Below are 23,014 nucleotides of genomic sequence, written 5' to 3' on the forward strand. Positions count from 1 at the left end.
CCACACACACGCAGCAACTTCACCTGCTTCCCATACACAGACGAGCACAATTCAAACACTGCACCCATACTTTCAAAGAACTACATAATACTGGCTCAGCATACCTCAAGATGACGATTCCCCAATTATTATGTAGAGAAAATCTTGATTTCATTAAAGATAATGGTAGGCTACCATTAGCTGCATGTTGGGGCAGCAAATAGAAGTATATGCATAATGGTAGCCTCCACATCTGCTCTTGCAAAACTTTTAGTCAACCTCTGCTCAACAGGACTACTATTTGCACACATCCCCTAAACACAGAAAACCAGATCTGGCAATCGAGTCATATACATCGCTCCTAAAGTATGGAATTACTTGTGGTCACACGTAAGAGCCTCCTCCTCACTTCTTGAACTCTACAAGAAGCTGAAGACCTGGCTTTGAACGGTCCCACTAAGTCACAGGTCTGGGTAGACTCACAATTACTCGGTATCAGAATAGTCTCCTGAGGGATAGTGCACTCTACAAATCTGCATAACATTGTTACTAAGTTGAGGTTTCCACTTCCTCCTAACAACCTGCCAGGATCTAGAACTGCAATAGTTGAAAAGGACAGCAGTTATGAAAATGGCTACTTGGATTGTGAAATATTGTGGAAATTAATTTTGCATCTACAAATTTAAATGCAGGTCTTTGCATAAAGGGGGTGGAGCAGGACACCAAAAATCAAAAGGAAGGCCATACCACACACCCCCAAGCACATAACCAGCCAGCCACCTTCGACTGAATGGACTTTCGCATGCTTAAGCTTATACATGGTAAAATTTTTTTTTAAAAAACTCCACATAGTCTTGCAATAGCCCTTTTCAAAACTAATGCTGCAAATATTGATACTGAAATAAAATCTCACCATGAACTGGTTGGCAGTCTAGAACTTTGATCCGGAACTGACTGGTTGGCAACAATTCAAAGAACTCCATGATAGCCTCTTGTCCAGACACTGCATTTCCATTCCACACTAATGTTGCCTTGTCTAGATAGAGTTTACTTAGCAGCTAAGGGAAAGCGATGTAAAATGATTATATACAGTCATACAAACATATAATTTTACATATCATTGTTTTTGCTAATACATCTTACATTAAAAATTAAACAGCACTAGGTCGTTAGACACTGGGTGTGTACTAGGTTTTATGAAGGTAATTGGAAACAATAAATAAAAAAGTGTAAACACATTTTAAAAAGTAGTGAAATTAGAGAATTCAAAGTCAAGAAATGCAACATCTTTCACTGCATTGTGTAGATACTTAACATCTTTCTAACTATGAGGCAAGCTTTTATCTGGGAACAGAATCACAATAGGGTGCAAACACGCAATTTTTAAGCACCTAGGACCTTTGACAGACGTTTATGCATTATTTGGGCACAATGTTACCAACCACACAAGCTGTCAATTTCCTTCATCAGTATAAAGTTTCTTGATCCCATGCACATGGTGTCACGTCTAGGAATTTTGAACTTGCGCGACAGATGCAGGAGCACATACAAAGAAGCCAGCCAAAAAGTGCCCAAGATGTGGAAACCCATAACTGCCCTGACCAAGAACCCCCTCTACCCCACCAAATCTGTTCTGAACTAACGAAGAACTCTATTCTGAACAATGTGAGGTGTAAGAAAGAAGAAGGACTATGGAGTAACTGATCCACCATGGTAAACGCAGGAGTTCACATTAAGAGAAAGGAACAAAAACATAAGAAAATGGGGCTAATCCTCAAGGCGACCTTATTCCAAAGAAATTCACCAACAGAAGTATCAACAAAGGAAGGTTGGACGACAGTAGCCACCCTTGATGAAGGGGCAGAAGGAGTAGACTTGCGAAGCAAGGGCAGCTGCCGTCAACAAGGCTTCCAAAGTAGACTCAAATTCTGAATACATATAATAAACAAAATAGTTCAAAGATTCTGGTGTCTATTCTTCTTCCAAAATCTTAACTTTAGATAAATTAGAACAATTTCAGCCTCAGCCAACTCTTCAGGTCGTTTTATCACCAAGTATACATATACAATACAGGAAATATACAAGTCTGGTACGGTCACACTTCATAGTCACATTCCAATCAATTCAATTTTCTTCTCATAACTCGGTCCCTATTTTATTCTGGTATTTCACCAACCTAACCCACATGTTCCAGATTGGCTGTAGCCCCTGTACTTTAGCTGGAACGTAGAGTGCTTGTCACAATGTGGGACACTGATCCTGGTGTGATCCTGGTGTGATCATGGTGTCATCATGGTGTACAGCCCATCTGGAAGGGGTTGTAGGCTAAAACCTCCTGTACTCAAGAAGGAGAGCAAAGAAACTCTTTACTGCTCTCTATAAATCATAAGCAATGAAGTGATGAAAAAACAGCCCCCTTCTACTTATGATGTGATAAGACTAAACAAATACCATAGCGGTTCAAAACAACTGCTGGATGTTGCTGCACACCCTCTCCGACCAGCAAACGCTCTGTTGCAGTGAGCATCTAAACAAAGAATGGTCACAGGCAGTAAATGGTAGGTAAAAAATATACATTAGTCTTTCAGCTCCATCTAGATTAATGGTGTACACTGCAAGACAGGATCATGCCAGGTTTTTATGATAACAACTGACCAACTATAGTTCAATATATCTACATTTATCTTATGTAGATATCCCGAAAATCTCCATTATTCTAATTGACCTATGCAGGACATGGTACAGCTCCCCAACAGGAGATCAACAAACCAGACACTGATCTTTAAATAGCTTTTGATGATACACTGTTGATATCAATTCTCGAAAAGCAGGGAGGCAAAAGTTAATAAAAGTAGGAGATATTCAAGTCAAAAGCAATTACTTTAATTTGTAGCTTACATTGTGAATACAACATTTAGACAAGTTCATGTTTACAATAATTGTGGGCAAAGGTAAAAACAACCTAAAAAATCAAAAGGAAACAAGCATTGGAAATGCAATAGGTCTCGCATTAGGAAAGTTTGAGCGATTGGTATTGTAAATGACACTTTTTTTATTTATGTGTTGGTTTTGAAAATAGCAAAATTAATAGCTTTGTCAGTTACAATGTCAATAGTATTAACTTTCGCAAATGTGACACCTATAGCATTTGTAATGCAATGTGTGTTGTATTTACGTGACTTAGATGTATTGATATTACAAATAACAATGGCTTTTAATTTTGTAAATAATACTTAAATAAAAGTTCTTGTAATTTATAATGGCAATAGCTTAAATGTTTGTAAATAACTTTTCTGAAGATTATGTTCAGTGTATTTTATTGTGACGAAAATCCAAGAACATTGCATTAGCACCTACACACACACACACAGAGGCACACACACACACATAGATGTGGTGGTGGTGGATCTGGGGGATATGGTGGTGGTGCATGTGGTGTTGGTGGATGTGGTGGTGTTGGTGGATGCGGTGGTGTTGGTGGATGCGGTGGTGTTGGTGGATGCGGTGGTGTTGGTGGATGCGGTGGTGTTGGTGGATGCGGTGGTGTTGGTGGATGCGGTGGTGTTGGTGGATGCGGTGGTGTTGGTGGATGCGGTGGTGTTGGTGGATGCGGTGGTGTTGGTGGATGCGGTGGTGTTGGTGGTGGATGCGGTGGTGTTGGTGGTGGATGCGGTGGTGTTGGTGGTGGATGCGGTGGTGGATGCAGTGGTGGTGATGGATGCGTTGGATGTGGTGGTGGTGGATGCGGTGAAACTGGTGGTGGATGTGGTGGTGTATGTGGTGGTGGTGGATGCAGTGGTAGATGTGGTGGTGATGTGGTGTTGGTGGATGCGGTGGTGGTGGTGGATGCGGTGGTGGTGGTGGATGTGTTGGATGTGGTGGTGGATGTGGTGGTGTTGGTGGATGTGGTGGTGGTGGATGTGGTGGTGGATGCAGTGGTGGATGCAGTGGTGGATGCAGTGGTGGATGCAGTGGTGGATGTGGTGGTGGATGTGGTGGTGGTGGGTGTGGTGGTGGATGTGGTGGTGGATGTGGTGGATGTGGTGGTGGATGTGGCGGTGGATGTCATGTCTAGCGCTTGGACGCCTCCGGGCAGCAATTCGCGCTGTATAAATTCACATCCTATCCTATGTTGGATGTGGAGGTGATGGTGGATGTGGTGGTGGATGTGGTGGTGATGGTGGATGTGGTGGATGTGGTGGTGGTTAAAGTGGTGGTGGATGTGGTGGTGGTGTATGTGGTGGTGGTGGGTGTGGTGGTGGATGTGGTGGTGGATGTGGTGCAAGTGGTGCTGGTGGATGTGGCGGTGGATGTGGAGGTGATGGTGGATGTGGTGGTGGATGCGGTGGATGTGGTGGATGTGGTGTTGGTGGGTGTGGTTAAAGTGTTGGTGGATGCGGTGGTGGAAGTGTTGGTGGACGTGTTAGATGTGGTAGTGGATGTGGTGGTGGTGGATGTGGTGGTGGATGCGGTGGATGTGGTGGTGGATGTGGCGGTGTATGTCATGGTGGATGTGGTGGTGATGGTGGATGCGGTGGTGGTGGTGGGTGCAGTGGTGGTGGTGGTGGTGGATGTAGTGGTGATGGGTGTTGGTGGACACTCACCTCGAAAGAAACAAGAGGGAGGGCATTGCTGTGGGGAGGGGGGGGGGGGGGAGGAGAAATGCGACACGGCCGCAGCAGGGGGCGGAGCAGGGAGAGCGGCCTTTGAAGTGCACTTTACACGGCCGGCAGTGAAACTGAAAGCACGGCCGGCCGGCCGGCCGTGAAAGCCTTTGATGTACAGTCTAATGTACTGTGTTCTTGCAGTGTGGACTGCTTGTCAGTTTCTCAGATTTACAGTGCAGTTGCAGTTGATTTTCCGCATAAACCTTTTAAGTAAAATGTGGCAAATCGATATATAGTAAATGGTTTCTGAAACGTGTGGCTAAGCTCTGGATATGACCCATCAATGCAATATACACTCTGCCATTGTAAGTGAGAGCCTGAGCCTGCTGATGGCTAAAACTAGCTTTTTTGCTTCTTCGGGGCATGCAATCAGGCATGCAGCCGGGAATGCAGTCGATGAACAAAAGTCCACGGATGATGCAAATGCAAGGACAGCCTGCGTACATGCACCCGTCTGGCATGATGGCAGGAATGGGCCCTGGACAGATGGGTCCTGGAGGCATGCCACCCTCTCAAATGATGCCTGGCCAGATGCCGCTTATGCAGCCGGTGAGTGCTTCTTTGTGTGCTGAATTGAGATTATTTTATTTTTTCCAGCTCACAAAATGTTTATCCATGTACTTGCCAGCCTAGTTAGAGTATTTCGTTTGCAATCACTATCTACATGGCCATCTTTTATTTGTATATCTTGGAATTAGAATAGTTTGAGCATTACATGCCATGAAAGTTGTTATTTTCTTGGGTCGAGGGTGAAAGAGATGCTCGCTAATATTGAGGTAGGGAGTTTCCTGTTTTGGGCTGCATGCTTTTCTCTTTGCTCCTTACCGTCTACAGATTAATGCATTTGTCTCATGTCGAGCACTTACAGGGGGCGGAGCAGGGAGAGCGGCCTTTGAAGTGCACTTTACACGGCCGGCCGGCACTAGCACGTGGGTTTTCCAATCAACTAATGACGGAGGGGGTGGATTTTAACAATAATGGAGGTCAGTGGAGTGCCAGTATGGCTTAAAAGGAACAAAATGGAATCTTAAGACCAACCTCCATATACTTGTATGATGCCTGAAAAATATTTGAGGGCTACAACTTCCACAATGCTATGTACTTTTGTACTTATGACTAGTCACAACAGCCCGTGAAAATGCTTTAACTGTTTAGGCCACTGTGACCATTTGGCTGAAGAAGCAAGGAGAACGGTTCAGCACCAATACACTGTACACAAACATTGTGAATTCTAAAAAATGTAAAGCATGCTCAGAAAATCGGAAACGAAGTGAACGCTCATGAAACAGATTTAACTGGGACAGGAGAAACCTATATCTGAAATGCGCATGGCTAACTTTGAACAAGTATAGTGTGTACATGTAGCTGGCAAATTTTTAAGACTAAAACAAAAGACATTGGCAAAGCCAATAAGTTTTGCCTACGTGAGACCTATTGAGTGTAAGGTACCGTAATTTTGTATTATGCATGATTAATTAAAACCATTGCATATACATTTTGCATATAGTGAACAGGATTTAAACAAAGTTATAAATAAAATACAAGATTCTTATTTAGTCTATAATAACAGATTACGAGAGATTTGAGCTTAAAACCAAAGGACAGCGTCTCTGGATTCAGATTCTCAATTTCATCCAGTGGTTTTATTTTGGCTACGAAGGAAACCTTCAAAAATGTCTTGTGCAAGTTACCACAGTGCAAAATAGGCTTTCTAAAAGTGTAGGAGCAAGTTCCCCCCATGACTGTCTTGCACCCACTGTCCTTGTCCTATTGGCTCGAGGTTTGCAGTTCAGCTCTTTTTGCTGTAATTAATGGTGTTGTGTATTGTGCAAATTATCTGATGTGCACAGCTGGCAAAATGATGCAATAAAAGGTTGCGGGTGGCTCATACTTATCAAGCTTGTATAGTCTGTTTGTGAGACCTACTGGTGTTGGCAATGCTTTTTAATGATGTTGCACAGCAGCGCCGGCAACATTTACTGCTCCATAGCGCTGTTTATGTTTACTTTAATCCATGTTGCATAGCAGTACGAGCTGTCTAACATGTAAATAAAAACCAAGAATTCCAAAACCTTCAGGTCGATTTTGCGCTATATAAATGTGAAAAAAACCCAGCAAGAGGCTGGGAAACAAAGAACGTGTAGCTGGAGGGGGCGGGATGGATTACAGAGAAGGACGACAGGTGGGAGAAATGTTCGAAAAAAGAAAGGAAACCGGTGGAGAGGAGGTTTAAAAGACCAGAGGAGCGGGGATTTCAGGGGTGAAGGAGATTGAGAGCAGAGGCATACACTTTCTAAAAGTGTGTGCTGAAGAGTAAAACAAGAGCACTTACAGGGGCGGAGCAGGGAGAGCGGCCTTTGAAGTGCACTTTACACGGCAGAGAAGGGGAGGGGGGAGGAGAAATGCGACACGGCGGGCAGGGGAGGGGGCGGAGCGGGGAGAGGGTGTGAAAGCAGCAGGGGCCTGGAGTGCGGCTGAGGGAACAGACGGCGATTTGGTGATGTGCACGTGCATTTAGGTCAATGCGCTTGCGCATTGACCTAAAAGCCACGGGCACAGCACCAAATCGCCCAGTTAGTTAAAGTTTGTTTAAAGCCCTATATCCTCGCAAGCTCGATGTGTGCGCATCGAATGGCGAGACCTAAAAAGCAGAGCTCTCACACCTTCAGGACAAGCTCTGAAACGTGCACCAACTGTCTGTCTTCTAAGAAGCTACACAGACTTTGTTTTCTGTAGAAAAAAAAAATGGAGTATACTTTTTTTTCAACTGTTTTGAAAGAGAAGTGAAAAGGAAGTACCATTAACTTAAAAAGGACACAAAAACTTGCAAGCACAAAATATATTCCAGCTGAAGAACAAAGTACATGGACTGTCACGATAAACGTGCGTGTCATGCAAACAGGCATATATATGCATTTTCATGGAAGAGAATCACAAACAAAACAAAAAAGAAAAAAACAGCAGACCTACCCTTCTCCTTTTATCCATGGTATCATAGTAAATGTTAACAAATTCCTCTCCAGCTTTACAAGCCAGGTCCACTCGGATCCCAAAATCCTGAAGGAGGACAACAGTTAAAAAGAAAAAAGACGATCACGAGTTAGGTTGCATATAAAAAGATAACATATCTGCTCGTAACACACTTAGTCTAGCTCATAGCCAAAAAGATTACATTTGACACACAGCAAGTAATTGTCGGAAAGACAAACAGAACCTGCCAAGTAAACTCTTCAGTAATCTATATCTTTCCCCAAGAGGAGCTCAGTCTTATTCAGATGCTAAACAATGTCAGTCAGAGATACAGGAGGAAACAATTATACATATGTGCCTTCGGAAAATACACTAGGTTAGGAGCTGGATGTCCTTTATAGCTTGGCAATTTTAGAATTTACATATCACCATCCTTCGATGTTCTGAGAAGAGTCTGCTACCTGGGTTTAGATTGTAATTACAACCCTGATCCTAGAATGGCAGTAAACAACTAAGGTAAGGCATGTGACTGGGGATGTGTGCGGGGGGGGGGGGGGTGGAGATATTTAGGACCTCTTTGTACCTTTAACAAGTAATGCAGTGGATTTCCTATTACAATGTTCCATATGAACATCACACAAAAGTGTGCCCATGCCTATATACACTGCTTGTAGGTCAGAAGAAGCAAGTCAAACCAAAAGGATAGGTATTGGAAATTATTTCACGGTGCTAGTCACATCTTACAAAGTCCACACAGTTTTAAATGCCAAGCAAAGGATATTGCCATAGCCTATCCCTAGTTAAACAAGCATTGGCATTGCCAATAGGTCTCGCTTTGGGACCTAATGAGTGTTTAGCCATGCAACACATTATTCTGGGTGCTACAACATCTATTGTTGTGTCACGTGCCACTGGTGAACGGCCACACACAACCAAGGTCAGGATTTCATGCAATTTAACCCCTTCGGTGCTGATGACAGAACGGTTCCGTCATGAGCGTCGGTTGAGCTGTGCTGATGACGGAACCGTTCCGTCATGAGTCCGTTAGAACCTTAGAACCTTCAGCACAGCGCGAAAATTCGCGCCGCGCTGAAGGGGTTAATGAACACTGAAAATGCAATTCATGCCCAGATAGGGAAAGGCTGGAACCTAAAGGATTGTAAACAATGAATAAAAAATAAAAGCGGAGGAAATGCAAAACAAGCATCATTGCCATACTGTGCTCTTCATGCGGAGGGGGTAAGGAGGAGTAGGGGCGGAGGAATCATGAGTGCAGTGCTGTTGAGGCAGGCAGTGTCAGGGTCCCGGGGAAGGAGACCGGCCTTCAGGGTGGGCTGTCGACTTTGGGGCACTGGGAGTGGCATTCGGATTGAGGTGTGGATCGACGTTCGGTGATCCTGGGCAAATTGTTTGATGTCCTTGGAGTAGCACGGACCGAGGTGGGGGGGGGGGGGATGCACCTTGTCTCTTGTGGAGTCACAGCGCAACACTGTTGCACCTGGGTGGGGAAAGATGGACACGGTGCAGCTGCTGATGTCTTTGGGAGGTGTCTCTGCGGGTTGGTCTGTCACGCACTCACTGGTTCAGCCCACTGCATGCGCTCAGCTGCTGTACAGTGGCGGGGTTGGGTCTGTTCCCAGGTGCGACCATGGTGGGGAGCCCCCAAGAGCACTCGGTTCTTGACTGCCACTGCTCGACTAATGTGAGGGCCGTGTCTGCCCTGGAAACCACATGCTTGGCCTTTGCCGGACTACTGGCGCGTGTTCATGGGCCTTGTGGTGTTGACAGGCCATGGCAACGGTTGCTGGGGGCCTGGGCTGAGGGTGCCAGATATACGGTGCACTTTCATGACGGCGCAGAGTGTCGCGAGTGGTGTGTGTGTGGTAGGGGATAGCGAAAGTCAAATTGCCGGCATTGTGAAAAAGAAATTAAAGTAACAGCATGCAGACAATAAACATGAGAAGCGCCCGCCATTGCAGATCTGAATATACAAAAGGAGGTGGGGTTATGTGAAGAGAGTGGAGAGTGCAAAAATAAAGAAAAGGAGAGGAAACATATGAAAAGAGTGGAGGGAACAGGCAAATAACAAGCGTGCCCACGAAAGTAAAAGCGACCCTTGGAAAAATGATAAGGAACAGATGGCACCCTACGCGCCCCTGTTTGCCCCCGTAAGCTGGAGGCCGCCACACACACGAGTTTCCGAAAAGTGCAGAATGTTTCCAGGAGGTCATCTCCTAGAGCAGCGCACTCTGCGCTAGGCTAGACCTAAAATGGACCAAATTATAATAGACCCGAAAAGGACTGGCACAATATTTAGTCCCATTTAAGTCAGTTCTTAAACAACTTTGTGTTCTGCCAGTGTTGAGTAATTAAAAAAAATGAACAAACTACTGGCTTCTCCATTCTGCTTTGGTCTCCCACTCTAGCCTCCGGTGTAGGCCTATTTGTAGCTTCCTCCGGGTCATGCAAACGTAAAAGACATTGCATTTATTTGTAACAACCAAACCAGAAAAAGTTGCACCACGTCTGGAGTCTCAAAGAGGTCACTAAACTTCAAGTTTACAAGGACTTAAACAATGATGCAGCATCCGGACCACACTGTAGCTTGGTTGTGCGTTGCTCATGCTCTTTAAAATGATTTCCCTTACTTACCAATTTCTAGTTACAAACTGTGTGGGTATTTCCCAATCTCATAGTACAAATATTTACAAGCAGCCATATCCTCAACTTGGCATCATCCAACTGACAGATGCTCTCTTTTGACTTCTCAGAACTTTTGATTTGGCTAACAAGGAGATCTTTGTCATCGCTATAAACATCGAGTGCTTCAAACAATTACTGTAAGCCTTCTCTAATCTAAATATACAATGTCATAAGCATACATCAAGAGACTCTCACCCCCAACTTTGAGCAGAAATGACTCTAAATCACACATAAAATCAGGAAAGTAAGCCATATAAGTGTAATGCAGTAACCCCTCTTGCTGCAAACCATAAGCCCATCAGGTGCACCAATACTGGAACAGGGGTTAACAGAATTTAGCTCCCCTTCCAGGACAGATAAAAGGCGATACAGAGCCGGTCGGTTTAGATCACTTCTTTTATGCATAAGGCATAGAACAGACCCAAGAATGTCCTTAAATATTGAAGTCATAATCTTTGATGATAAATGTGGATCTGTTTTTCGAAGATTCATGACAATACCGGTGGGTCCATGAGCCATAAAGGATTTTACCCCTCTGGGAAAAGACCATAATGGCCAAGGTCATCACCCATTCTAAGCAGAAGCAGGGTATGCAATGGTCACCCCTGGAAAACATATGAGAGCAACAGTGAAGGGTTCATGGTATTAGAGAACTACAGGAGCAGCAGCATAGTGAGGCTGCTTTTTCCAGTACTATGGCAAAATAAAAAGCCATACTTGTTAGGATTTTTTTTAAAAATTGGGTTTATCCAGATGGTTCTCCAGTTGCCAGCTAACCCTTTTCTCAAGCAGTTTACGAACCAAAGAAAAGGCAGCCTTGGTGAAGATTGCTTTCTTGAATGTACGAGGGTTCAGGATGCATGAATGATTGCACGATCCGCCAACTAACTTTGTTGGCAGTACCTGGCACAGGCTCAAGTGGAAATTCTTTGATTAATACTGAGTTGTCCACCATACAGAAATAGGAGCTAGTACAAATGTGCAATCTATCCAATGAACAGGCAACGGATCATTCCAGGGATATTACCAGAATCAAGACATACAGGGCAGGAACTTGGAGTAACATTTGGTTAGGCAGTCAAAAATAGGACACCTCTTATGGAGGCAGCTTTGCTCTAATATAGCGTTTTGGATCGGCTTTTGTCTATGTACATATATTTCTAAAGCCATTTAGCTTCCAAACTCCAACTCTGTTTCAATGACTTCAGCTCTACAGTGTGTCATGTACAATGGAATGCAGGATTTTAAGGAATGGTCCCAACGAGTTCTGTGCACCTGTCCAAATCACTCTCAGTCACTGAAGATTTGCGCAATAATGCCAATAACTAAAATTATTTACTAGTAAATTTAGATAGGCGTTAACCAAATGCCTTGATTTATGGAACTTTTAATGCTAGCTTTTCATTGGTATTACCTGTGGTAGAAAGTAGGGGGACAGAATTAAACATCAGTATGACCAGGCCAGGAGGAGAATTTGTGCAATAGAAATTGTAACAGAAAACAATTTCAATAGCACTTTCAGCCAGTTATCAGTATTGTATTGTATTGGTATTTATAGAGCGCACGGCTACCCAACAAGGGTCTCCCGGCGCTGGACAGGACAGAGTCATATAGACTGCTAAACAACAACCCCAAAGACAGAGTCAGACCTGGCAACTGAAGAGCAAGGTCTTGAGGTTCTTACAAAAGGCGAGGAAAGAGTGACAGTACCTGAGCTCAGCTGGATGAGAGTTTCAGAGCTTCGGGCCTAAGTAAGAAAATGAGCAACCTTTCATGCGAGCAAGACAAAACCTGGGCAATGTAAACAGTGAAAGGCTGGATGATCTCAACTAAGGGAGGGCACATGGAGTTTCACCAGGCCTTGTAGACTATATACAGCCATGACAGTTGAAGATACAAACAATGAAGCTACAGTTAATATTAATTTAGAAATGTATAATAAAGAGGATGATGCAGGAAATCTCAAGCACAATTTGTAGTAGACCGTTGCCCTTTAATTAATCTAAGCAACAAAATGTTGCGCAGAGATGGGAAAAATGGAGGAGATTTGAACATTTTTTAAAAGCAACATGTAAAAAATATATGTTATATTCTCCGCTGTCCTCAACATGCATCTCGTGCTGCCCTCGAGCTGCTTGTTTCCTTGACGTGGCCAGTGTTCCATGCTAACGGCCGTTATTGCCCGTTTGATCCCGGTCCCGTTGGTCGGGTCTTTCTGCGCTCTGCTTGAATAAACTCCTTACTGTCTTGACGCCCTGTGTGCCTTCCTCATTTACCCTTTACAACATTTTGGCGACTCGTGACGGAGAACGAAGAAGGGAGAAGGCAACTGACGACGGACATCCGTGTAATGGAAGGAAAATAGCGGAAGACCCGACCGAAGAAAAATCCCTGCGATCCAGTGAGAGGAATCGCCCTGAGGGTTGAAAATACCGTAAGCCTAATCCAAAGGTATGTGGAAAGTAACTCACCGGGGATAAATCCAGCCTTGAGTGAAGCGTGACGGAGCACCAGTAACTGTAAGCTCTTAGCCCGTCAACGCGAGCAACAGCGCCCCAGTGTCGTCGTGGTTAAAAAGGGAAATCACTTGCTGTAGCGAAAGGCAGCATTGGTGAGCCCCACCACTGAGAAAGACAGTTTAAAAGGGCAACGCGCTCAAGGAAGTAGTGGATAACTTAGACGATTAAAAAGGTAGCGCACTCGAGGTGAAGTGCATTTTGAACCAGCACAAAGAAGTGACGTACTTTGGCTAACTAAAAAAGGTAGCGCACTCGAGGTGAAGTGCATTTTGAACCAGCACAAAGAAGTGACGTACTTTGGCTAACTAGAAAAGGTAGCGCACTCGAGGTGAAGTGCATTTTGAACCAGCACAGTCAACTATTTTTAAATGACATTCGCAAATACAGGCAACAGTGACACACTCACTTCAAAATACAGTGTGTCATACATTTGTGGTTGAAACAGCAGTGACACACACACTTATATGAAGGATCACATGAAAACCAGATAACAGTGACAAATACAGGCAACAGTGACACACTCACTTTAAAATACAGTGTGTCATACACATTACCAGTCAAAAACTGCAGTGGCACACACACTTTTATCGGGGTAACTTATACCGTTTAGTGTGTGAATTGTTTATCTTGCTATAATCTGAGTTTAGCCATGAATGTGAGCAATACCATCCAAGCCCCTGTCCCTTTCTTAAGTGCCCCAGGTGAGCCATCCATGGAATGGGATGATTGGTGTGAAGCATTTGAGAATTACATCATAGCCCTAGATGGCACAAAGTTTTCTGCCATCAGGAAAAAGGCCTTGTTACTAGGTGCCTTAGGGAAGGAGGGGCAAAGAATTTTCAAATATTTACCGGATCCCCCCTTAGATATTGATGATGTGTATAAGGATGCTTTATTTAGATTGTACACTAGATTTGCAAAACAAGAAAATGTTGTAATGCGCAGACATAAGTTTTATACTGCTCCCCAGAGAGAAAGTGAGACTATTGATGAATTCGTGTCCAGGTTGAGGGAGCTTTCTGTAAAGTGCCAGTTTGGCAATATTCAGGATGAGATGATCCGTGACCAGTTGATTGTGCAGTGTCTTAGCAAAAAAAACACAAGAAAAGTTATGGGCAGCTAAGAACCCCACTCTCACAGAGGCAATCACTATTGCTAAGGTTGCTGAAGAGAGCGACAGATGTATGAAAGAACTTAAAAGAATACAACATGGGCACGCCAGCGGGCAAGATGTTGCAGTCCTGCTAACAGATAATTCAGAGAGCGTTAACCTACTACAAGGGAGACAGACAAATAGAGGGGGGAAGGCTACAACCTCGTTTAATAGGGGTGGGCAGACAAACAAATTCAGACAGGTCACACGCTCATGCAACAGGTGTGGTAGCCCTTTTCACTTGGCTGACTCAAAGAATTGTACAGCTTTGTCCAGAGATTGTTTGAAGTGTGGGAAGAAAGGGCATTATGCACGTATGTGTAGAACAAATAGTGCAAAAAAGGTTGCCATAGTGGAGAGTGAAACCACTGATGATGAGGCGGAGGTAATGATGATTTCTGCAGGGAGTCAGGAATTGATGGGGGGTGTTATTTTGTCTCGCCCAAAAGCAGACTTTGAATTAAATGGGTGTGTAATAAATTTGATGGTGGATACTGGGTCATTGTACACAATTATTCCAAAGAGCTTGTTTAACTCCTCTTGCAGAGAGTCGACTCTTGTCGAATCCGACATCACCTTGAGAGGTTATCAAGGGGTGAGCATTGGTGTCCTTGGGTTCTTTGAGGCCACTATCAAGTTTAAAGGAAGAATTACTCAAGGGAAGGTTTATGTATCACCACACGGCCCAGCTATATTGGGATGGTTACATCAGTACGAGTTAAACATAAGGGTGAACCCGAGAGCAGACCCACCTGTGATGTGTATAGATAGTGACAACGAGTGTAATAGCGTTCATGGAGACTTAGAAGCTATTCTTAAAAAGCATGAGAACGTCTTCAGTGAGAAATTGGGGGAAGCTGTTGGCTATCAGCATATTATCAAAATAAAGAGGGGTGTTGCACCTGTAAAACACACTGCGAGGAAAATACCTTTGTCCGCCAGAGATGAAGTCAGGAAAATTATCAAGCAGTTATTGGATGATAACATAATTGAACCTGTGGAGGCCACACAATGGTTAAGTCCTGTAGTTATCACACAGAAACCGGACAATTCTTTGCGTTTTTGTGTAGACATGCAAAGTCTTAACAGGGCTGTGATAATGGACAATTTTCCACTCCCCAATATAAATGAAATTGTGCTAAGTTTGGGTGGAGGCAAGGTTTTTTCGAAGTTGGATCTTCGCAGTGCATACCACCAGGTGAAACTTCACCCGGACTCAAAGCAGTTCACATCATTTATCACCCCGGAAGGAACATACCAATTCAAAAGACTTCCCTTCGGCCTTTGCTCTGCGGCAAGCGCATTTCAAAGAATCATCACTGACGTCCTGAAAGACATTAAAAGAGTGGTATTTTTTCAGGACGATATCCTGATTTATGGTTTAGATGTTGATGACCATAATGCAATTCTTGACAAAGTTCTCACTGTTCTTTCAAGGGCTGGTATGACTTTGCGCAAGGAGAAATGTGTTTTTGCTGTTGGGGAGGTAGACTATTTGGGGTATCATGTGTCTAGCCTGGGGATTCAGCCAAAGAAGGATCTAGTAAGTGCAATATGCAATGTGGCTGAACCTGATGACAAAGACAAGCTAAGATCCTTCATGGGCATGGTAGAATACTACGCTAAGTTTGTTAAAAATTTTGCAGAAAAGGTAGAACCCTTGCGTGCCATCATGAGAAAAGGAAAAGGTTTTACATGGGAAGCTGACCAAAGGAACGCCTTTTTAATGATCAAACAAAATATTGTGGATGCTAACATTCTCTCAAGTTTTGTACAGTCATTTCACACCATTCTCACTGTAGACGCCAGCTCGGTGGGTATTGGGGCTGTTCTTACACAAAAAGGTGATGGTAGGCAGAACACTGTTGCGTTTGCTTCGCGTTCCTTGACCGAGACTGAAAGGAACTACTCTGTCATAGAGCGTGAAGCATTGGCGGCTGCATGGGCCACTCGGTACTTCCGGGTGTACCTGTGGGGGATCACATTCACACTCAGAACGGACCACAAGCCACTCTTGAAAGTTTTGGCCCCTGGGGGTATTAGGAATTGCTCAGGGCGGTTAGCAAGGTTAGCCGTCTGCGTCCAAGAGTTTATGTGCAATGTGGAATATCTACCTGGTTGGTGCAACAGTGTTGCTGATTGCTTGTCGAGGTTGCCTGACACTAAAGTACTACCCAGAGAGTTGGTCACTGAGAGTGTGGTCGCGTTTTTAGATGATCTAGAGAGTGACTTACCTTCTTCCATATCCAAGGCGGAATGGATGCAAGAAATGAAAAAGGATCTTGTGATGGAGAGTTTGATCAAGATGTGCAAGGAGGGTGTATCTAGGCAAAGTACGGTCTCTCCCGCACTCAGACCTTACGTGCAGTTACAGGATGAAATTTCTTTGCTTACTGAGTTCATCCTTGTGCGGGGTGAGAAGTACATACCACCTGTTTCCCTTAGACCCCGTATCATTGCGTTAGCGCATGAGGGCCACCTAGGACAGACCCTTACTGGCAAACGTGTTAAGGCTGACTTCTGGTGGCCGGGAGTTGATGCACAGGTGAAGAGTTGGGTGGAGCAATGTCACTCATGTAAAGAGTCGGAAAAGAGGCTACAGGTTCGTGCCAGCAAGGGTACTACGGGACAGATCGTCTCGGATGATGGTGCGTGGCAGAAAGTCTGTGTTGACTTCATAGGACCTTTTCATGACCTGCTGGATTCTGAAAGGTTTGCTCTGGTATTAGTGGACTCGTCTTCTAGGTGGGTAGAGGTGGCCTTTATGAAGAGCATCACTGCTGAATCCACAGTTAAGGTTCTAGATGAGATATTTAGGCGTGAAGGGATCCCTTCGGTAGTTTTAACAGATAATGGCACACAACTTACCTCGGCAATCATGGAGAATTATTTTGTGTTTTTGGGTTTAAAGCATCTGCGCACGTCACTCTACAACCCTCAAGGGAACGGATTGTGCGAGAGGGTGAACAGACTTGTAAAAGGCACTATGCAACTGGCTTCGGCCGCTGGTCGGTCTGTGCAGAGGGAGATCAAAGAAATGTTATGGGCATACCGTACAACTATTCATAGTAACATGTCTGTCACACCTTTTGAACTCATGAGAGGGAGGCCTGCGGGTACTAAGTTGATTCCCACTTGGCTACATGGGAAAGTAGAGAACGGTAGTCACTGTAAGTCAAGGAATTGTGCCCCCAGTAACATTGCTGAAGGGGATTTGGTAAAGGTAAAACCTCGCGGGAATCAGAGTATGTTTAACAAGTTTAGAGGGCCTTACCAGGTGAAGTCCGTGGCTGGTAATTACGTTAGGCTGCAGAATGGGCAAACCTGGAATTTGCGCAGAGTAGCGCTTTACCAGAAAAAGACCAAGCCAACCACTCATGTGCCTGTCACCAAAGAGGTTATTGCTGAAGAGGCTTGCAGACCAGCCCGCAAAAGAGTTGCTCCTGCTTACTTAAAAGATTTTGTGTAAATGTTGCTCATCCAAGGAAAGGAGTGGGGTTACATAGCTTTATGTTACTTGGAAAGCTTATATTCTGAGCAGTGCTATTCACAATGCTATTTACATGGTCATGATATATTTGTTCTGAGCAGTGCTATTCACAATGCTATTTACATGGTCATGATATATTTGTTTCTTTTGCTCTTAAACTGAGAACTATGTGTTATAAGCAATATCTTTACTTTTGTATTCTGCTGTGTTTTATGTTATTTACTGTAAGGTGCTTTCTCTTTCCACTGTTTAAGGAAAGGAGATGTGTTATATTCTCCCCTGTCCTCAACATGCATCTCGTGCTGCCCTCGAGCTGCTTGTTTCCTTGACGTGGCCAGTGTTCCATGCTAACGGCCGTTATTGCCCGTTTGATCCCGGTCCTGTTGGTCGGGTCTTTCTGCGCTCTGCTTGAATAAACTCCTTACTGTCTTGACGCCCTGTGTGCCTTCCTCATTTACCCTTTACAACAATATACAGATGAGCAAGCAAAAGATTTGTTACTTAATCTTGTAGGTGATGATGTTGAGAACTTAATTACATTCCCAGAAAAAAAACGAGATACGTATAAAGGGGTTATGAAGTGTTTAAATGACATGTTTGATCCGCACAGAAATCTAGATTTTGAAAGATACAATATTAACATGGCTTGTCACCAGGAAGAAGAAAAAATGGATGACTATGTAACTAGACTAAAAAAATATTGTGACATTTTGTGAATGCGATAAATTTAGCAGTGAAGAGGCAATAAGACAGCGATGCAAGATTGTAACTCAATAAAGCAAGCAAATCTGGCTGTAAAGTAGAATTTTGGAAACACAAAGTATGTAAGACAAATGGTAGGAGTTAAAGAAGATTCTGAAGGAGGGGTTGAGTACTCTGAAAAACTTTACATGATGCAAGAAGAAAGTGAACCTCAACAATTCAATGTGCTTAAAAGAGCTCGTGTAGATCTACTGGTTGGTTTACAAAAGGTACCATTTGCACTAGATAATGGAGCAACGTGTAACATAATGTGTGTAACTGAATATATGAAAATGCTTAAACAACCTCATTCAAGTCCTTCGAATGTTAGCGTTTTCCAGTGGGGAGCTAAGAATCCCGTTTTATGTTTAGGAAAGTTTGAAGAAACATTACAATATGGAGGTGTGACAAGCAAAGAAGACCTACATGTCTTAAAGGGTGAAGTTCTGTGACCTGGTCTGTTGAGCATTGCACCTGCTCAGATCATGGGTTTGTTAGCAGTGAAATGTAACATGTCAATGGATCATCCAGTTTTAAGAAAATATCCTAAACTGTTTGAGGGATTAAGTAAACTAAAAGGACTAAAACGATTACTCTGCATATAAATGAAACAATAAGACCCGGAGCGCACACACATCGAAGAATACCTGTCCATTTGCAGGCAAGGGTAGAGAAAGATCAAGTCATTGCTTGAGCAAGACATAATTGAAGAAGTGACAGGACCAACACCTTGGGTGTCACCCATTGTAATTTTTCCAAAAAAGGATACTGAAGATGTCAGAATGCGTGTTGATATGAGGATTCTAAACACAGCTATTTAGAGAGAGAGGGCGATATCCTGGCCCTCATTTGAATGATCTGATCAGCAGTATTAATGGGGCTGCATTTCTTTTCCAAAACTTGACTTATACAAAGGACATCACCAATTGGAAATTGACAATCAGTAAAGATATAGCAACATCAAAATGAGACATTCGCTATTTGCGACCTCATTCGTCTTTCAGGTAATCATAAACCGTGATTTCCTTAAAAACAAACTGAATAAATACTGATCCGTTTAATTTTATGCATGTTCTTTCATACATGATGAATGGCAATTACCGAATTGCTATTTGCAAACATTTGCAATTGCTATCCAGTTGCTTATACACCTAGCACTAATTTTTTTCAATGTTTGAGAAATGGGAGTGGAATTCAATATTCTTTGTTTTAATGGAGTTCATGTGAGATGGAATACCCTGGGAGAGGATTTGGGGGTGGGGGAATATAGCTTGTCTCATCCTCTTCAGGTGGTAGATAGGATCTTGGTGGGGAGCGAAGGGGGCTTAACTTCCAACAGATATACAGGATATATTTATTTTGAGCCAAAACCCCTCATCCCTGCACCTAACACATCTTAGATCTGCTCGACCGACTTACAAAAAATACATCTTCGATGAAATGGCATCTTTTTTCCGTGGCCAACTACATCTAGCGAAAAACACACCAAGAGAACTCTTTAACATTGTCAAAAGCCAAACTAATTGCACTCCCTCTCAAGAAATCGAAGCCACCAGTGAGCGATGCAAAGAAATTGACACCTTCTTTACAAATAAAGTCTCTAAAATTGATCAATCCTTCTTACAAACTTCTAACCCCCCTTCCCACTTAACCTACCCCCCCTTCAAACTCCCTGGACCACTCAGAAAGAGCTCTTAACAAGGACAATCAGACCTACCTCCAGCTCAAAAACAATGCACTTTGGTCAGACTTTGAGCTAATGCCGGAAAACTAGGTCTTCAATATAATTTCCGATCTAAAACCTTCCTCCTACACCATGGACCCCTCCCTTACACAATCATAAAAGAACTCAACCACACCATTTCCCCTTTCTGGATAAAAATCATCAGCGCCTCTTTCACCTCAGGCTGGGTCCCCGACTCCCTTCAACTAGGACAAATCACACCCATTCTCAAGAAACCTGGGGCGGACCCTAATGATCTCAACAACCTCAGACCTATCTCTAACCTCCTATTCCTTGCAAAAACATTAGAGAGATGTGTTCTCCTCCAACTCAATAATCACATTAATGAGTTCAACCTCCTTGATGCCTTTCAATCTGGTTTCAGAAAAAGCTGTAGCACGGAAATAGCTATGCTCAACGTCACCGACGACATTCACAAGGCTCTAGACGAAGGAGATGCCTGCCTACTCATCCTTATTGACCTATCTGCGGCATTCGACACAGTAAACCACCCAGCCTTTTTGGAGACCCTGTTAAAACGGTCCGGCATCAGTGGCACAGTACTAAAATGGTTCTCCTCCTTCCTTCAACACCGCTCGCAACAAATTAAAATTAACTCCTGTCTTTCAAAACCAATTAAAGTTACACTTGGGGTCCCGCAAGGCTTGATGCTCTCCCCGTCCCTCTTCAATCTCTTCATGGAGCCCCTCACAATCATATTGAAAAAAGCCGGTGTGAATTACCACCTTTACGAGGACGACACCCAAATCTATTTCAGGATCAAGTCTCCCATCGAATTCAACTCCTCAATACTACCCTAACCGAGATCCAAACTTGGTTCTACGTTAACCACTTAAAGCTCAACCCAGACAAAACTGACATAATACTATTCTCTCCAAAAAGTTACCATCGCCCAATCAAAGAGTGGCTCAAGAATCTGGTTGCCCTTAACTGCCCCCTTACCCTATCCATCTCTAGGCATCACCCTTGACAAGAACTTATCAATGGAAGCTCACATCAAAAACTCTGCAAAAAGTGCTCTTTTCTCTCTTAAACACCTCAAGAAACTGAAACCTTTTCTACCCCATGATGACCTCAAGACAGTAGTCCAATCCCTAGTTCTCTCCAAAATCGACTACGGAAACGCCATCCTGATAGGGACTCCGAAAGCACACCTAACCCCTCTTAGAACAGTGCTGAACATGTCCGCTCGACTCGTATCTGGAGTTAAAAGATTTGAACACTTCACTCCAAATCTCAACTGCCTCAATTAGCTTCCCATGGAAGGGAGATTTATCTATAAATTGGCCTGCATCACACACAAAACCCTTCACACTCCTACCCCCAACTACTTAAACAACAAACTGATTAGAGCAGGTCAATCCAGAACACTAAGAAGCACCAACTCACTCATTCCTCCGAAAGAAAACAACCCAATACCGATCGTTCTCTGGCAACGCTCCCAGGATATGGAACGCTCTCTCTGGAGTCCTCAGATGCAACCCCTCCTTCTCCTGTTTCAAAAGAGACCTGAAACTCAATCTCCTAAACAAGTACTTTCATGACCAACGTCAACTAACCAAGTCTTCTTTTTCCAAGATGTCTCCCCTCTCCCTGGGCTTTCAAGAATAGTTGGTGACCAGACGAGGTCTTTTTGCTCTCGCCCCCTCCACTGCACTGCATATTTATTCCCATGTTGTATTTGTGCCTGTGGTTTGCCCCCTTACTGTCGGCCTACTATGTAATGTCCTCCTGCTGTGTACTGTGTGTATGTAAAGCACTATGATACCTACGGGTCGAGTTAGTGCTATATAAATCTAAAAAATAAAATAAATAAATGAAGAGGCAGGACGGAAAGCGATGTCCTTCTGGCATTGTGAACTAATTCCAGCAATATATGCGCAACAACAAGGTCATAATTCACACAAATTGCATACTGGAGAGTGTGCCTGAAGTGATGCTGCGACAGTACCTCAAAGTACACTAGCTCTGCCACCATCATAGGATTGAAAACTTTGGGGCCACATCCATCACCCCCAAAACCCCTCACGCATTAACGTAAGAAAAGTGGGAAAGTAATTGAAAAAGACGAGTTGGGGCACTAGTTCAGATGGGTGGGTAGACCGGGTAGCCTCGGTACGTTCTAAAACTTGTTAGCCAGGGAATCCACGCTATACTGACACGATCCAACACTTACTGTGGAAGCCATGAGACAGGTACAACAAGAATCACAACGCAGGAAAAAGCAGCTGCGGTTACAGGTCCAGCAAGCGGCAGGCTTCGAAGACTCACAGGTCCAGCAAGCGGCGGGCTCCGAAGTTCATTTCACACTAGAAAAAGGAAAGACAGACTTTGACGCCGGAGTAACAGATGGCTACATTGAATAGGAGTACGTGCGAACGGAGCCACAATTTGTTTATGAAAAAGACATATCTTTGAAAGTAAGTTAGCAAATTAGTAATAATACAAATACATGTCGAACCATTTACCAGTAAAATCAACTGTTATTTTTAGGATAAAAAAGTAAAAGTAAGTAATTAGATAATTGATCTTAAACTATGTACCATAAAGTTAATTAAATGAGCTTTTGCGATAAGTCAGTCCCGTTTCAGTACATTTTTTAAAGAGTTTAAGTAAATATCAACGGGCGTAGAGGAAATTCAAGATGGCCGTTGCACAGAACATCAGTCGAGTTGGAACCTTGAGTTGCTAGTATCCGGGTTGGGTTTCTGTGGTAGTGCGCCTGCGTACTCTAATATGACGGCAATAGGCACGTGAACGAATTAAATCGTACGTTTTTTTCCGCCAGATTTCTGACGCAGACAGACAGGGAATTACAATATTACTTAGCGCCTTAAATTAATCTCATTATCTTCAGTCTGTGATGCAAACACAGCGAAAAACTCCACATACGCTTGCTTTGATTGCTAAGAGCATGCCTCCAGAGTTTCTAACAAACATAATAACAAATTTAGTTAAGAAATGTCGAAGCACAGTTCTACAAACCTGGTGAGAAAAGGATACAATCTCAATAATGTTTCGGTATGGGTAAAATGTAATTTTTTTTCT

General features: G+C 43.5%; 1 protein-coding gene across 1 annotated transcript in view; it reads right to left on the reverse strand.

Moving 5' to 3' along the window:
* NXT2 (nuclear transport factor 2 like export factor 2) overlaps nucleotides 1-22,277 on the reverse strand; it is a 45,505-nt gene extending 23,228 nt beyond the window's left edge. The window contains exons 1-3 of the mRNA XM_086918457.1: nucleotides 22,143-22,277; nucleotides 7,617-7,703; nucleotides 893-1,037 (exon numbers count right to left, since the gene is read on the reverse strand). Of these exons, the coding sequence (XP_086774583.1) occupies nucleotides 893-1,037; nucleotides 7,617-7,703; nucleotides 22,143-22,154 (244 nt within the window). The 5' untranslated portion in view covers nucleotides 22,155-22,277. The remainder of the gene's footprint in view (nucleotides 1-892; nucleotides 1,038-7,616; nucleotides 7,704-22,142) is intronic.
* Between the last annotated feature and the right edge of the window lie 737 nt (nucleotides 22,278-23,014).

This window comes from Lissotriton vulgaris, chromosome 4_1 (assembly GCF_964263255.1).
Source record: "Lissotriton vulgaris chromosome 4_1, aLisVul1.2, whole genome shotgun sequence".
In the NCBI taxonomy this organism is placed as follows: Eukaryota; Metazoa; Chordata; class Amphibia; order Caudata; family Salamandridae; genus Lissotriton; species Lissotriton vulgaris.